This window comes from Lynx canadensis, chromosome B3 (genome assembly GCF_007474595.2).
Source record: "Lynx canadensis isolate LIC74 chromosome B3, mLynCan4.pri.v2, whole genome shotgun sequence".
In the NCBI taxonomy this organism is placed as follows: Eukaryota; Metazoa; Chordata; class Mammalia; order Carnivora; family Felidae; genus Lynx; species Lynx canadensis.
The window spans coordinates 80,591,772-80,606,610 of record NC_044308.2 but is presented as its reverse complement, the minus strand read 5'-3'; the positions used below and the strand labels follow the sequence as shown (position 1 = coordinate 80,606,610).

Below are 14,839 nucleotides of genomic sequence, written 5' to 3'. Positions count from 1 at the left end.
TGTTTAAAGTGGTAAGTAAAAATTTACCAACATTTTTTTCAGTACATGGATGACTTTTAGAGTATAAGCCAAATATATCTATACACATATAAAATTAAGGATATAAATAGAAAAATATCAGACAATTCTATCTTATTCAGTGAGATAGTTCAGTTATGTTATTGTGAAAATACACTACAAAAGAAGCTTGATACTTCATTCCCTTCCATTTGATTCATAATTAAAACTTTTTATTAAGTAATAACTCTTATTGGTTTTAAGACAACATCCATTATGGGAAAAATGACTTACATATGAACTGAGTTAAAGAACTATTTAAGTTTCATTCTCTTTATATATTTAATACAGAATGATGAGAGAAGGAATGTTGCTTTTGTTCTCAGTATCAGATTCTTTTATTGAGCTATGGAATTTATGTCTCTGTACATTTAATACGCATTTTAGAATTCTTAAGATTCGGATCCACAATATCTCCTGTTTCCAGAGTTTATAAGGGTCATGATTATGAAGCCTCAGCAGAGTGTTTAATAATTCTAAATTGTAATTAGAAGGTAGTAGCTTTAAATGAATGCTTATTTGCTTGAAACAGCTGTTGGCATTTTTAATATAATAGTTTTGTATCTGGTCCTAGTATGCTATATAGTATTTCAGTATTAGGAGAAAATGACATACATTACATCCTCTTACACTTTTTCTTTCAGTTGTCAAAATGTTACCATTATTGCTGGGATTCCAAGAAATCTCTACAAATGCCTCTGATGACGTCGGAAACAATTGGTTCTAATCCTGTGAACTCTCTCGTGAAGAAAGCATGTGACTCCTTTGGTTTAGAGGCCATATCTTTCAGGTCATCCAAAGGTGCCCAAGCCACTCCAACAGAAAAGATGGTAATACCTACAATGAAAATATTTTTGCATGCATTAGAACCAAGCTGCAGCTTATACAGAAAACCAGATGTAATTATTTTTCATGACTCAGTTTACAGTTGGAGAGGAAGCTCTATAATGTCTGAAGGATTAAATCTCCTTCACCAAATGGTTAGCTAGGTTTAAACAGTCATGAGAATGGCTAACCAGTTGGGCCCAAACCAAAAGTTTGCCATCAGTATAACTTACCACATTGGCAAATAAATCACATGATCACTGACAAAAAGTTATGTGATGACCTGATAGATAACTTCTTAAAAAAATAAATAACTATAACATACTTAGTGAAATGGTGAAAACTGCCTGAGATTGGCAGGAGAATGGTCTGCCTGCTATCATCACTCCAGTTAATCATTAGACTGGAGGCCTAGCCAGTATAACAGAGTCTGGGATACATAAATGGAAGTTTTCTAAGGCTCTTGCATTGGAAATGGTGACTAGTCTTCTGAATAATGAGAACTTTGCAATTTTGATGTGTATGTTACATTGGCAAAATGACCAGTAGTCAGAAATTGTCAGTGTTAGGCGCTTGGGTGGCTCAGTTGGTTAAGTTTCCAGCTCTTGGTTTCAGCTCAGGTCATGATCTCACAGTTGTGGGATTGCCACCCCCCCCCCATGCCTCTTCCCCTTCCCCACTCTGCTGTTAGCGTTGGGTGCTTTGGGATATCCTCCCTCCCTCCCTCTCCCCCCTTCCCCCCCCCCACCTCCTGCTCAGGTGTGCACTCCTGTGCCCACATGCTCTCTAAAACTATACTTAAAACGCAAAAAAAGAAATGGTGAGTGTCTAACCCCAAAGCAAAAAATCTGGTGAAAAAAACAGCCAAAGAGAAAAGGGTCTGTGCAGCTGGAATAATTTCTTCTAGTTACACATTGAGGCATAACCTCTACATGCCCTTGCACCAGTAGGCGGCTTGTATTCCAACTACATTTTGGTTAAGGTGATAACTACACCAGTTTGATTTACCTCAATCCAACTGCAGTAGTTGTTTAGCACATTCTTAGTGTATCCTACCATCTTTCTTTTGAGTGAAATTTCCTATGTTTGGAGAGCTTCTGAAGTCACTTCTAGGACTTCATCCCCATTCTAATGGTATTCAGTGCTCAAAATTGTAAATACTTGAGATGTAAATAAAGCAGGTTTAGATTATGTAAAAGCTCCTTGAAACAATTTCTGATTTATTACCCCACTCAATACTCCCATCTCCTCCCTTGGCAAAAGAAAACAAAAAGTTTCCCCCCTCAGTTTTCCTCACTTGTAGACTGACTGAAGCTCAGATTGTAATTATATATTGGGTCAGAGCTAAACAATTAAAAAAGTTACGACCTAGCCTTGAAAACCTACCTGTATTCCGGCTTTTGTTAACTTGCACTTCACAATCTCTAAAGGATAATTTTCATGAAAATGGTGTGGCATAACCTCCTGAAGCTCAGCTAATTACATTGGGGAAATATATTTGATTTAATCTAGTTCAGTTAATTTAGCCTGAACCCCGTTAACCACAAATTAGTTCAGTAAGATACGTTTTTAAGAAGGATGATAGCAAACAGGTCTTCGATTTAGGTTAGCTACTGATGGATAAAACAAGCTAGATGTATATAAATAAGCCAACATATAGCTTAAGTTGCGCGGATGGGTTCTCTACCCTACTAAACAGCATTTCATCAATATAAAAGTATATAACAGTGGCTAATGTGTAAGAGGGAAAAAGTTAAGTCATGAGGAATTAAATAGGGAAAAGTGTGGAAAAGTATACAAAAATGCAAGGCCGCTAATTCCCCTCTCCCAAGTTAGCGTTTTGTTTTTTGTTTTTTTTATTAAGTATTATTGGACCACAATCACTCAGTTTTATCCCAGGAAAGGGAACGTCAGCTTTTTGTTGCCCTATTTGATCTCAGCAACACATTATGCTAATGTTTTCAGGAATGAGTCGCCTTTGCCAAAAGTAATATTAAGGTTGGGGTAAGGGAGAAAGAAGACCTTTTTATACTGTTTTATAACATCAGAGTGTGTTTTTATTATCTTAAAAAGAAAAGACTAAGAATCTAAAAAGGAAGTTTAGATGGAATAGAATTAAAGTCTACTGGGGACTCTAACATCTTAGAAAACTCATGCCAGACTCAAAACTACCTTTTAAAAAAGGATAAATTATCAAATAGGTTCATGGTAAATTATGATAAATTGTGATTGGGTCGGGGGATATATTCCAAGTTTGGGCCCAACATAAGCACCTGTAACATGCTTCTTTGACACATGACATGGTTCTCATGGCACTTCTCCCAACAATACAGTGGTGAGGAGTGTGGACTCAGCCAGAATGCCTGGGTTTGAATACTGGCCTCACCACTTGCTAGCTGTGGTCTTGAGGAAATTTGTTGCCTTATCTGTAGAATGACATTCATAGGACTGGTTTGACACTTAAGTCAGTTAATATTGAGTAAAGCTCTTAGAACAATGATTGCCATTACATACGTGTTTGTTCAATAAAATAAATGCTTACATTTATATTTACAAAACTCACTGAACCCCTCCTCAGTTACCTACTGACAAAGGACAAGAACTTACCTGCATCGTGTGCAGCAGCAGCAGGGCCTCGAACATCGTCATAGGACTGCCCGTCTGTGACAATTACCAGGAAGTTCTTGTTGGGGCTATCCCTCACAGGACCAAACACGTTTCTAACAGTGAAGGAAATGGCATCACCTGTAGCTGTTCCACCGCTCATGTAGCGAATGTTTCTGATAACAGCTAGGACATTCTCTTTGGTGCTGTAATCAGTGAAAGTGAATTCTGTGCGCTGATCATAGGTGAACTGCACAGCAGCAATCTTGGCACCAATGTCTGAGATTTCAAAAGTCTTGGCTATGTTGGAAACAAACTCAAGCATGAGGCGAAAATTACTGTCTCCAACACTGCTGGAACCATCAATTAGAAAGGCAATGTTCACTGAGTTATAGCAGGTCTTGCTGCACATCATTTGCTCATGAGTGCAGAGCTTCTGTACCAGAGGCTTTACATATTTCGTGGTGCCAAACCAGTTGGGCATGTGGTAAGAGAAGAAGCCATTGTTCCGACAGACAGCCTAATGGGGGAGACATAAATGGGATCAAAAAGTGTGTCTTCTTAAAAATGATAAAAACATTAAATCTTGAATGTTCAGAGTTAATCCAGATAAGGGCCAGTCAGCACTATGCCTGAAGGTCCAAAAACTGAGTAACTACCCTAACAGAAAAGACCCCTCACCTCCTTACCTTGTCAACAAATGCAACATCCTGAACCATCCCCAGTTCTTCAGGGATAGGCTTGGCCACAGAAACTATAAATACATTCACACCAAACTCTCTGGCCACAATGCCTGCTTCCTCAATGTCATCAGAAGGCCAGCCATCAATAAATACCACCACCACTTTGGGGATCCCTCTTCTTACTCCAGCATCTGCTGTGAAGAATTTCTGGGCCGTATGCTTCAAGGCTTTTCCTAGATTTGAAGAAGAAGCAAGCTGGAGCAGCACCACTGCTCAAATGACATTTCTATTTCCCTGTACCAACTTGATGACACCAAAAGTTTAAGAATTTAACTTACATAGAACTTGGTTCTATAATAGATGCATCAGATGCAAAAGTTTAATTATCCATCAGATCTATTTTTTTTTTTTGTCTTCACAACCCACATTACTTCCCCCATCACCTCCCAGAAGCCTCATTTTTCCTTACCTTACATCAATCGTCAGAAACACAACTGACTCCCACCACTGTACTTTTGCTATCTAGCCCCTTAGTGACTGATTACCTCTAAAGACTCAGAACAAGAAATGTCCCTTCAGAGGGTCTATAGTGCTAAGCTAGTTCTTTCTGCCACATCTGCATTTGTTAAACAAGTCTGTTGATCTTTGCTTCTTTTTAACTTGCTGAACACGTACTTCTCTAAAGTGGCATCTGTTCTATCCAATATAAGGATTATAAATCACGATACTTTTTTGGCTTGTTTTAAACAAGCAATATTAGTTAACCCTTTGGCATGTTTTTCATTATAAATTGAGTATCTTAGATGATCAAGTACAAACCTAGCCAAGATTTCAGTGTCAAGAGGAAGAGTTTCACATCTGCTTAAATAAAATAGCCTAATACTGCTTTACATGTCTGACTGCTTCATAACCCTCTCCTGTGTTACATTCCAGGTGCCAAAGTCTACTTACCTGTATTGGAATTACCCCCTCTGAAACCTACTTCCTTTATGGCAAACAAAACATCTTTGGCTGATGTAAAGTTTTTCAAATAAAATTCTATTTTGGGATGTTCACTAAGTGGAAAAATAGGAAAAAAATGTTATCTAGAGAGAACTGGAAAGGCAAAACAAGCAACATTATATAACTTAAAAAAAAAGTAAATTGGCCAATGCCTAAGTTTCTTAATCCCATAGTGTACAGTCAACTAAAGTATTGCATCCTTACTTAAATTTCAAGGCATCTTGCAGAAATTAACAAAAACAATTGCTACCTTGAGGGTTTATCTGGGTAATATGCTAAATACGTATTACATGTATCATCTCATTTCATCCTAACTCTACACAGTGTAAACTACTATCCCTACTATGTAAGCGAAGAAACTGAGGCTCACAGCATTTTGGTAGGTTGCCCAACAAAACACTGCTGCACTTTAAATTCAGGTTTGTCTGGCTCCAGAACACCTGAAACCAGGGTTAGCTGAAGGCACTGGGCTTAATGGAAATCTGCAGAGTAGGGCACCAGAGTACTGGAAGGTGACTGGGTGTGAGGCTAGGTCTGTTCCAGTGGGAGACCATGGAAGCACTCAACAGTGTGGGTCTATTAACTCAGGCTTCTGGTTAGAAGAGGCAATTTTAAGGACACCGAGGCCAACGTTTTAAAAATGAGAAGATAACAAGAAAATGTATCAAGTATTACAATTTTGGATTTGTGTTATAAAAAATGATATTGACATACACTGATCTCCAAATTATGTACATTGTAATATTTGGGACTTTCCATATTTAATAGTAAAAGGATTTCAACTCACTTTTATCACTACTCTATGTTTATTAGAAACCATGATGAGTAAAACAGTTACACAACCATTTGTTGTGTTGGTTTTTAGATAAGTCAGTATTTCATAAGTGCAAAATTTTAAGATCTTAGTATTATCAATTGCCATTAAGTCAAGATTTTTGAGGTAAAAGTATAGCACTGACTGTACTTCTGCATATCTTTCTGTATATCTGGTGAAATGTTGGGCCACAAAATCAGATATTATGGGTAGATAACCTTTTCACATTAATGGTCACTTTGAACTATCCCAATTGTGATTTAGGAGATTTATTCTTAATTTTGCATCCTTAATGTTACATTGTTATTCTGCTTAAATATAAACTCTTTATATAGTTTATTCTGAGGCTCTTCCTAAAACAGGAAAACTATAGGGGTGCCTGGGTGGCTCAGTCGGTTAGGCGTCCAACTTCAGCTCAGGTCATGATCTCACAATCCGTGAGTTTGAACCCCGTGTCGGTCTCTGTGCTGTCAGTTCAGAGCCTGGAGCTTGATTTGGATTCTGTGTCTCCCTCTCTCTCTGCCCCTCCTCCACTCACACTCTGTCTGTATCAAAAAATGAATAAACGTTAAAAAAATTTTTTTAATCGGTAAACTAGAAGTCTCAAAGTTTATAGAGAAGCTAGTCTTGTTTGATTCTACGAGATAGTGTAGCTGTCATCTTGAAAAAGAATTGGATACAAATAGCAAAGAAAAAAATGTAAGAAGAAAAGTACTGAGTGGAATTTGTCCCCCCCCCCACCCAGGATGTTAAAATGTACAATAAAGCTACAATTATCAGAGCATTGTAGAAAAGATGTAAGAATTGGCTTATAGATCAAGGAAACTGACTTGCTTAACTTGCATATAAAATTGGCCTTACAAATCAATGAAATAAAGTCATCTGTTTTAAAGATATGGGACAAATAGTTAAATTATGTAGAAAACCAAAAAATTCTCATACCAAATTCTCATACCAAAAAAATTCTATTTAAATTAAGAACCAGTTGTAAAACATAAGAATAAATGAAATAGAAATTAGTAGGTGTAGTACTGGTGACAGCAATTTAAACTGGGTCAACTTTCTTTTTTTTCTTTTTTTTTTTTTTTTTTGGGACAGAGAGAGACAGAGCATGAACGGGGGAGGGGCAGAGAGAGAGGGAGACACAGAATCAGAAACAGGCTCCAGGCTCCGAGCCATCAGCCCAGAGCCTGACGCGGGGCTCGAACTCACGGACCGCGAGATCGTGACCTGGCTGAAGTCGGACGCTTAACCGACTGCGCCACCCAGGCGCCCCAAACTGGGTCAACTTTCTAGAAAGCAATTAAACTTTGTATCCGAAACCTTAAAAATGTCAGAACCTTTTGACCCAATCTCACTTTTAGAAATCTAGTCTAATGAACTAATCAAAGATGGCACAAGGGTGACATAAGGATGTTAATCACAATGTAATGTCCGATGGTGAAAAAAATGGAAGAACAGTTAAACAGTCATGCAAAGGAACATTCTAAAACATCATCGATTTAGAGCATTTGTGGTGTAAAATGCTCAAAATACAAAGGGATGAAAAAACAGGACATAAAACATTTTTATAGTTTGAACTTTTGAAAAACACATTATGCAGAAAGGGGTGAAGGATGGAAAAAGTGGTGGAAGGGGAATGCGAGATACAGGCTTCCAGTTATGAAATGAGTAAGCCAAGAGAATAAAAGGTACAGCATAAGGAATATCGTCAATGGCACCGTAACAGCATCTTATGGTGACAGATGGGAGCTACACTTGCAGGGAACATGGCATAATCCACAATGTTGAATCACTATGTCGTACACCTGAAACTAATGTAACATTGTGTGTCAACCATACTTCAATTACACACACACACACAGACATGCACATGTACAAGCATTTTCTTAAAATACTGAAAGGGTATCAAACATTTTATAGTGATTATCTCGGGAGAGCATATTTGGGAAATTTGTTTTTCTTGTGCTTTATATGTTTTTCAAGGTATCTATAGTGAGCATATTATTTTCCTAAAAGCCATCAATATTATTTTTAAATGAATAAAATTAAAAAGATCGAGCTTCAGATCTGCACTCATGGAACTATGGGAAATGTTTAAAAGAATAATGACAGAATAGGGAAAAGAAACAGACCTATAATTTCTTCCTTCAGCAAAGAAGAATCAGGAATTGAGCAGAGTATATGTACAGAGGTAATTTGTACAGAGGTAATTTTGTTGTATGAACAACAAAACCTTTTTAGTCTACCTTCTGGTCATCAAATTCTCTGAATCTTTTTATTCCAAAAAGGAAGCACTTAGACCTACCCCGTCTGCTTAGGCAGTCTTACATCCTATATTTACAGTTCAGGGATTCAGACTATCCACAACTCTATGTGTTTATACTGTACTGAAATACATGTATCCACTAAAACGGCTGATCTTTTATCATCAAGTCTCTTTCCATTTTAACAAGTTGGTACCTGGCTTGAACAAGGCCCACGTGTGGTCCTTCTGTTCCAATTCCCAACATTAGAGCCACCTTGCCAACAAAATTCTTCTGTAGATTAAATCGGCGCTGCCCAATATTAAAACTTCCATCAATCAGAAATGCAATGTCTGCTTTACAGTCTGTGAAAACCCAAACATGTCTCTCCGTTAGCAGTTTCAAAGGGAGGGAAAATGTTATTTTCCCAAATGGATATGTGGACTCTTACCTTTATTGCCAGTTTTCTTTTCAGGTGTTTTCTTTAGTCGTTTACCTGAAACAAAGGAAGCAGTGGCATCAATAGGAAGACAGTTTCATAGCAAGAAGCAAGGTATCTATAGTGAGCATATTATTTTCCTAAAAGCCATCAATATTATTTTTAAATGAATAAAATTTCATAGCAAGAAGCAAGAAGCTTGTGACAAGGAGTGCCATTCTTAAAAACACTTGTTTTGTAAAAAAAATAATTTGTTCACAGCTTTTTGGACTGGGGAAGAAATGCCCCAACAAAGAAGTCAGGACTGTTGTAAGCCTTGCCACCAATTCAGGACTTGATATCTCAAACCCACAATTGAGGCAGGACCAGAAATGCCAAGAGTTAGATTCTAATGTTCTTAATTTCTTTGACTTTAAAACTGCCACAATCTTAGGAAAGGAGATTCCTGGCCTTTGTTAAAATGGACACACATTGAATTCCTTTTATTCATATGACGAATGGAGCTAGGAAGTCACTTTGTCCAGTTTCTAGGCATGGTTTATTAGATCAGAAAGAAATAGTAGGACTTCAAGAGAATGTTTGGTAGCAGAGTTTATAATTGAAAATAGAAGGATAGGAATTTGAAATATAAAATGTTTCCTTATATAATGCACTAGTAAACTTAAGATATTTGTTTTGTGTTTCTTAATTTTTTTTAATTTTTGAGATAGGGCACGAGCAGGAGAGAGGGGCAGAGGGAGAGACAGAATCTTAAGCAAGGTCAATGCTTGGTGCAGAGCTCGACGCAAGGCTCGATCCTATAACCCCAGGATCATGACCTGACCTGAAATCAAGAGTCGGATGCTCAACTAACAGAGCTACCTAGGTGCCCTGGTTTTGTGTTTAACATCACTTTTTATTTTTTATTTGTTTATTTTTAACTTACTTATTTTTGAGAGAGAGAGAGAGAGCAAGCAGGGGAGGAGCAGAGAGAAAGGGACAGAGAGGACTTCCAAGAAGGCTCCACACTGTCAGTGCAGAGCCCAATGCAGGGCTCGAACCCACAAACTGTGAGATCATGACTTGAGCTGAAACCAAGAGCTGGATGCTTAACTAAGCCACGCAGGTGCCCCAACGTCAATTACTTTTTAAAGGAAAGCTATCAACAACACATTTATTTTTAACTTCTAAATGTTGTGCCAGGCTACTAGGAGATAGCTTCCATACCTGTTGATGGACGTGCTGTGGACACTGCTTGTCCTGTGGCCTCCTGGGTACCACTTTTACCTTCTGTTAAAATAAAGAGAAGACTATTTTTTTCCTCTTCCTTCTTTACCATCAAAATATCATGAATCTAACTTAGGTGTCTATGGGATGATAAATGTAATCAAGTAATGGCAACTGCATGAGTAATTGCTTCATGCGAGTTTCAAAGACCAAAATGAATTCTTATCTATTAAATTGTATTTTAAAAGGATCACCAAAAATGAATTCACATTCATTTTCATTCATTAGTTTTTTGATTTAGTGTAAGTGTCAGGGCATTCTGATCACAAGTTTCTACTGCAACCTTCTAACAGCAAGATTATCCTTCCTCCATTCAGCCAAGTTTGGCCTGAGTGGGCTTTGCTTGTCCAGGTCGCTGATTCTAACCCATAGTTGACTCTTTCAAGTCTTAATCACAGGCTTTTCTATCAAAGTCAAAGATGTTGGGCTAAGAACAGCAGAAAACTTTTTTGAGAGTCAGGCAATATTTACACAAAGGTAAAATCAATGTAATTGTACCTACTTGTCACTGTGAAAGAAGCAGACCATCTGGAAAGTGTTTGAGACTGAATGCCATTGGCAACTACTGAGGAATAGTTTTCTCGACCTGGTAGGCTATATATTCGTACAGGTCCCCCTGAGTTGCTGATTACTCCCCTGCAACACAGAAAAACAGCCGATATTCTACCCACACTTTTCCAGGGGTATCCGACTGACTTATAGTGCCATGTTACATCTATTGTTCTGATAATCAAGAAAATAGTTTATCAGGGAAGGCATCTAAGGATGCTGTTGGCCTTTTTAAAAACATGCTAACATAGGTACAACATCTGCCTGGGAAAAAATGGTTTTATGCTGTCAAACTTCTTAAATGTTGATAGGAACATACCTATAAGATCCCATTCCCTGCAGCTCGGAGATTCAGGGTTAAGAGCACCAAATAATTTTCTTAGTTTTCTAAGGTACTTTAACTACATGTCTTTGGACAACACACACACACACACACAAAGTCTTGTAGGATAGCAGAATGTGTGATGAATACGGGATCTGGAAGCAGACCTGGCCTTTCATTTCCAGCTCTGGCATTTGCCTGACAATGATGACTGTGGGCAAGATCCTTGGCAACTGAGTTGTTTCTTCATCTATAAAATGGAATAAAATTGTACCCACCCTATACAATTCTCAAGTTCTCATGGAAGTTAAAACTATGTCTGGCACACAGTAAAAACTCACTAATATATTACATGATTAGGAATGTTCTAAAATCACAGGAATCTAGCTGCCAAGAAATAATACAATTTGTCTTTAGTCAGAAATCTTACTTTGTGTAGCTGGTGCTTCATGGATATCCAGGAAAACCTTAAAAATGTATCTATCAGGGCGCCTGGGTGGCTCAGTCGGTTAAGCGGCCGACTTCGGCTCAGGTCATGATCTCATGGTCCATGAGTTCGAGCCCCGCGTCGGGCTCTGTGCTGACAGCTCAGAGCCTGGAGCCTGTTTCAGATTCTGTGTCTCCCTCTCTCTGACCCTCCCCCGTTCATGCTCTGTCTCTGTCTCAAAAATAAATAAACGTTAAAAAAAAAAAGTTAAAAAAATGTATCTATCTTCTATGGCCAAAATTGGCACCAAAAGAAAGAAGATAGTGGGTCTGTCCATGTGGCTAAAGAGGGAAAGGAAATCATCACACTTGGATTTCTCTCCCCTTGGCATGTTTCAGCTTACCTGTGGATAGCTGCACCACATATGCTTGATACAGATGCATACACTATGTTCCCAAATACGGAGAATTCCTCAAGAGAGCAGCCCCCTGGGCAGAGGACATCTGCTTTCTCTTTCCTGATGTCCAGGCCTCGGGTAAAGCATGTGATAGCAATGGGAACTGAAGAGAAAGGAGGGAATGTAGTGACCATTCTTGGGACTTTGAGGGGGATGGGGAGGTGGAAACTAGGGTCTGAGGTTGAAGGTTTACCTCCCTAAGTTCTACACTTCTTAAGAATATTAACATATGTACCACACCATTCCAGATTTTAGCTAGCCAAAACCCAGATTTCCAATATAATCTAGTCCTCAACCACTCCAAAGCCTAATAGGAGAATTTTCTCAGTTCTTATGAGCTTGGGAATATATAACTGGGAATATATCAGAACTGGAAAATGACATTAGTCAGTCACCATTTATTAGTTCATTCTAGAAACGTAAAAATCTCACAGCGATAACTGTGGACACAGTTGCCTGAGCTAACGATATTATATCTGGGCCAAGCCTATGAGGAATATCTTCATAGACACATGCACAAACCTCTTCAAGTCTCATCCTTTGCTTTGGAAGAGCATTTACACTAGTTTTCCTCCAACTGCAGTGTCTTAAAATTATCTCTTAAGTAGGCCAGTAAAAAGATGTTTCACTTTACAAAATGTCATTTAGCTCAATCGTTCATTTTACAGATGCAGAAATTAAAGCCATGGGGTTAATTTGCTCTAGGTCACACAGCTCAACTTCTGCAGAATCAGGGAAGGGAATCAGAATCAGGGAATCAGGGAAGTTAGTCCCTTTGGAATGAAGCATTTTTATCTGAACTGAACCTGCTTATTTCTGGTCAAAATCTGCCCAGAGAGATCTATCAGACAGTGAATGCATTTTTAGAAAACAGTGTCAATACTCTCAAGTTTTACACAGCCAACCCAACTAATAAGGAACTGAAGTTTGTACTACAAAAGATGTTAGGTAGACACAAGCTATTGGCAACATGTAACAAGATAATATAATACCACATGTTAACTCATCAATTTACTATAAATTTTAAGTTGAGAATAATGTTATTAAATACTCCTTTCCAAACACAAGAATATTGTGATTACCCAAACCTTTCTGAAACAGATGTTAATAAAAAACCAAAAAAGCACCTTTTCCCCAAGACAGTAATACTATCTGGTCATACTGCCCCTTTGAGTAGCCTGCCTCTAACAATGACCCTCTTCCCAAAGCTCTCTGTGCTGAGCGGCACCCTGGACTGTACGTGTCCATGGAAGGGAAGGCAGGATGTCAGGTACAATCCTGACTCCTTAGCTGTGCAAGACTAAAGATCGCGGTGCAAGTTAAAATCCTTACCAAAAACAATAGCCTCAAACCTATGCGCCCCATACCTGTTATCAAACAGCCTGAATCCTTCCTACCACTTTTGGTGTCATCAGAGGCTCTGCCTTTAGCTGCCAATGCTGACTTGAGTAAGGGAGTAAGGGAGTGAGTGAGGGAGTGAGTGAGTGAGTGAGTGAGTGTGTGGGTGTGTGTGTGTCTTACTTACCCTGATTCCTCCTTTCAGGAAAACAAAGGATAGATTTTGTAAAAAGAGTTTGCCTTTTATATTGTAGAAAACACACACACCCATACTCGGACTTATACATGTGGAACAAACTGTTTTTAGACTCTCTCCAATACGAAATGGGTCTATAAATAGAGGTTATTCCTAGAAACCAGGGGTTCAAGCAAGGTGGGACATAGCATTTCTCTGTCCCTGTCAGCTCTCGCAGTCTTTAGTCGGGTCTGGGAGGCTTATCCCTGGCCTCAAACGCCGTGGACAACCCGGGACTAGTGTGCCTCTTGGTGGGACTCAACGAATACTCCCCCGCCTTGACCTTTGATGCCGAGGATCGCGTCGCCAGGTGCCTCCCGCGATGTGGCGAGTGGATTCCGGGAGGCTTCGTTCTCCGCGCCTTGGGGAAGAACGTCCCCATCGGATACCAGGGGCCCCCTCGCGCGGGAGAAATGAGTAAGCCCGCGTAGACAGGCTGTGGGAATGGATGCGGGTGCGCCAGACAGCCGCTCCAACCTTGGCGCCTTGAACCTTCCCTAGGGCCACAGTCCAGGGACTCGGTCTGGGCGCGCTTCTACCCGCCGGCCCCCAGCCCCTCCCACCGCCTGGACCGAGCCCTGCTTCCCTGACCCGTGAACACGTAACTCACCGGCTCCCTCGCTGCCCGCAGGTTCCGGCAGCAGCAGCAGACAGACACCTGCGAAGAGAACACAGCGCGAGGGATCGCCCCAGCCTCCACCCCGCTTGGTGCGAGGGGAAGGGGATTGGGGAGGAGCGCGTACCCACCGAGGCAGAGAACGGGGATCCAGGCTGCAGACATGGTGGTCGAGGGGGCTGCTCGGTCCTGGGAGAAAGGGAAAATGCAAGGGAGGCTCTCGGGAAGGGAGACCCTTACGTCCCCACCACACTGGGCCGGCCCTCCCGTTAGAGATCCCGCACCCCTCGGAAACCCAGGGGCGGCGGAGGGGAGGGAGGAGACCTAAGAGGCCGCTGCCCCCGAGCTAGCGCTCTATCTGGAGGCGATGTTCTGGCTGCAAATCGAGCCAAACCCAGCATCGATGTGCAACCTCGGCCCGGAGGAGGGGGTGCGATATCAAGACAGAAAGAAGCTGGGCGCGACAAAGGAGAGACTCAGACAAGCAGGTGGCAGGGACCCGCACGCCCGCCGCCGGACGCCTAGGGCTCCCCACCTGAGTCGGATCCGCCCGGCTGCGCCTGAGTGCGGAAAGCGCGGCTCCCGCCGCCGCTATAAAGGCCGGGCCGCGCGCATGAGCACTGTGCGGGGGGCGCGTGGGGAGGGGGCTGGGAGCCGGTCCCCCGGGGCCGGGCGGCGGCCGGCCAGCTCCGCCCTCACCCCCTGCCGGTCCCGGGGGGAGGCCCGCGCCCAGGCGCCTCCCCCCGCGGCGCGGACCTCGGCCACCCGGACGCCGCGTCCGTCCCTAGGGGAGGAGCGAAGGCCCGCGGCAGAGTCCCGGAGACCCCGCGGGACCCGGCGTCAGGGGTGTGGGAACGCGTGTAGGACAGAGGTGGGACCCGAGCCTGGGGACGCGCGCGGTGAGCCCGGGGTCCCCGGCGCCGGCCGCCCCGGCTGGACTGCGCTCCGGGCGGGGAGGC

At 41.4% G+C, this 14,839-nt stretch overlaps 1 protein-coding gene across 1 annotated transcript; it reads right to left on the bottom strand.

The window, feature by feature from the left end:
- Positions 1-549: 549 nt before the first annotated feature.
- On the bottom strand, positions 550-14,471 carry COCH (cochlin). Its single transcript, XM_030318888.1, has 12 exons — positions 14,416-14,471; positions 14,012-14,069; positions 13,875-13,922; positions 11,638-11,794; positions 10,439-10,572; positions 9,877-9,939; positions 8,683-8,727; positions 8,449-8,596; positions 5,121-5,224; positions 4,176-4,402; positions 3,490-4,006; positions 550-894 (listed from the first exon to the last, which is right to left on the bottom strand). Exons 2-12 carry the CDS (start codon positions 14,043-14,045, stop codon positions 719-721), a joined length of 1,653 nt encoding a protein of 550 aa, XP_030174748.1. The 5' UTR covers positions 14,046-14,069; positions 14,416-14,471; the 3' UTR covers positions 550-718.
- Between the last annotated feature and the right edge of the window lie 368 nt (positions 14,472-14,839).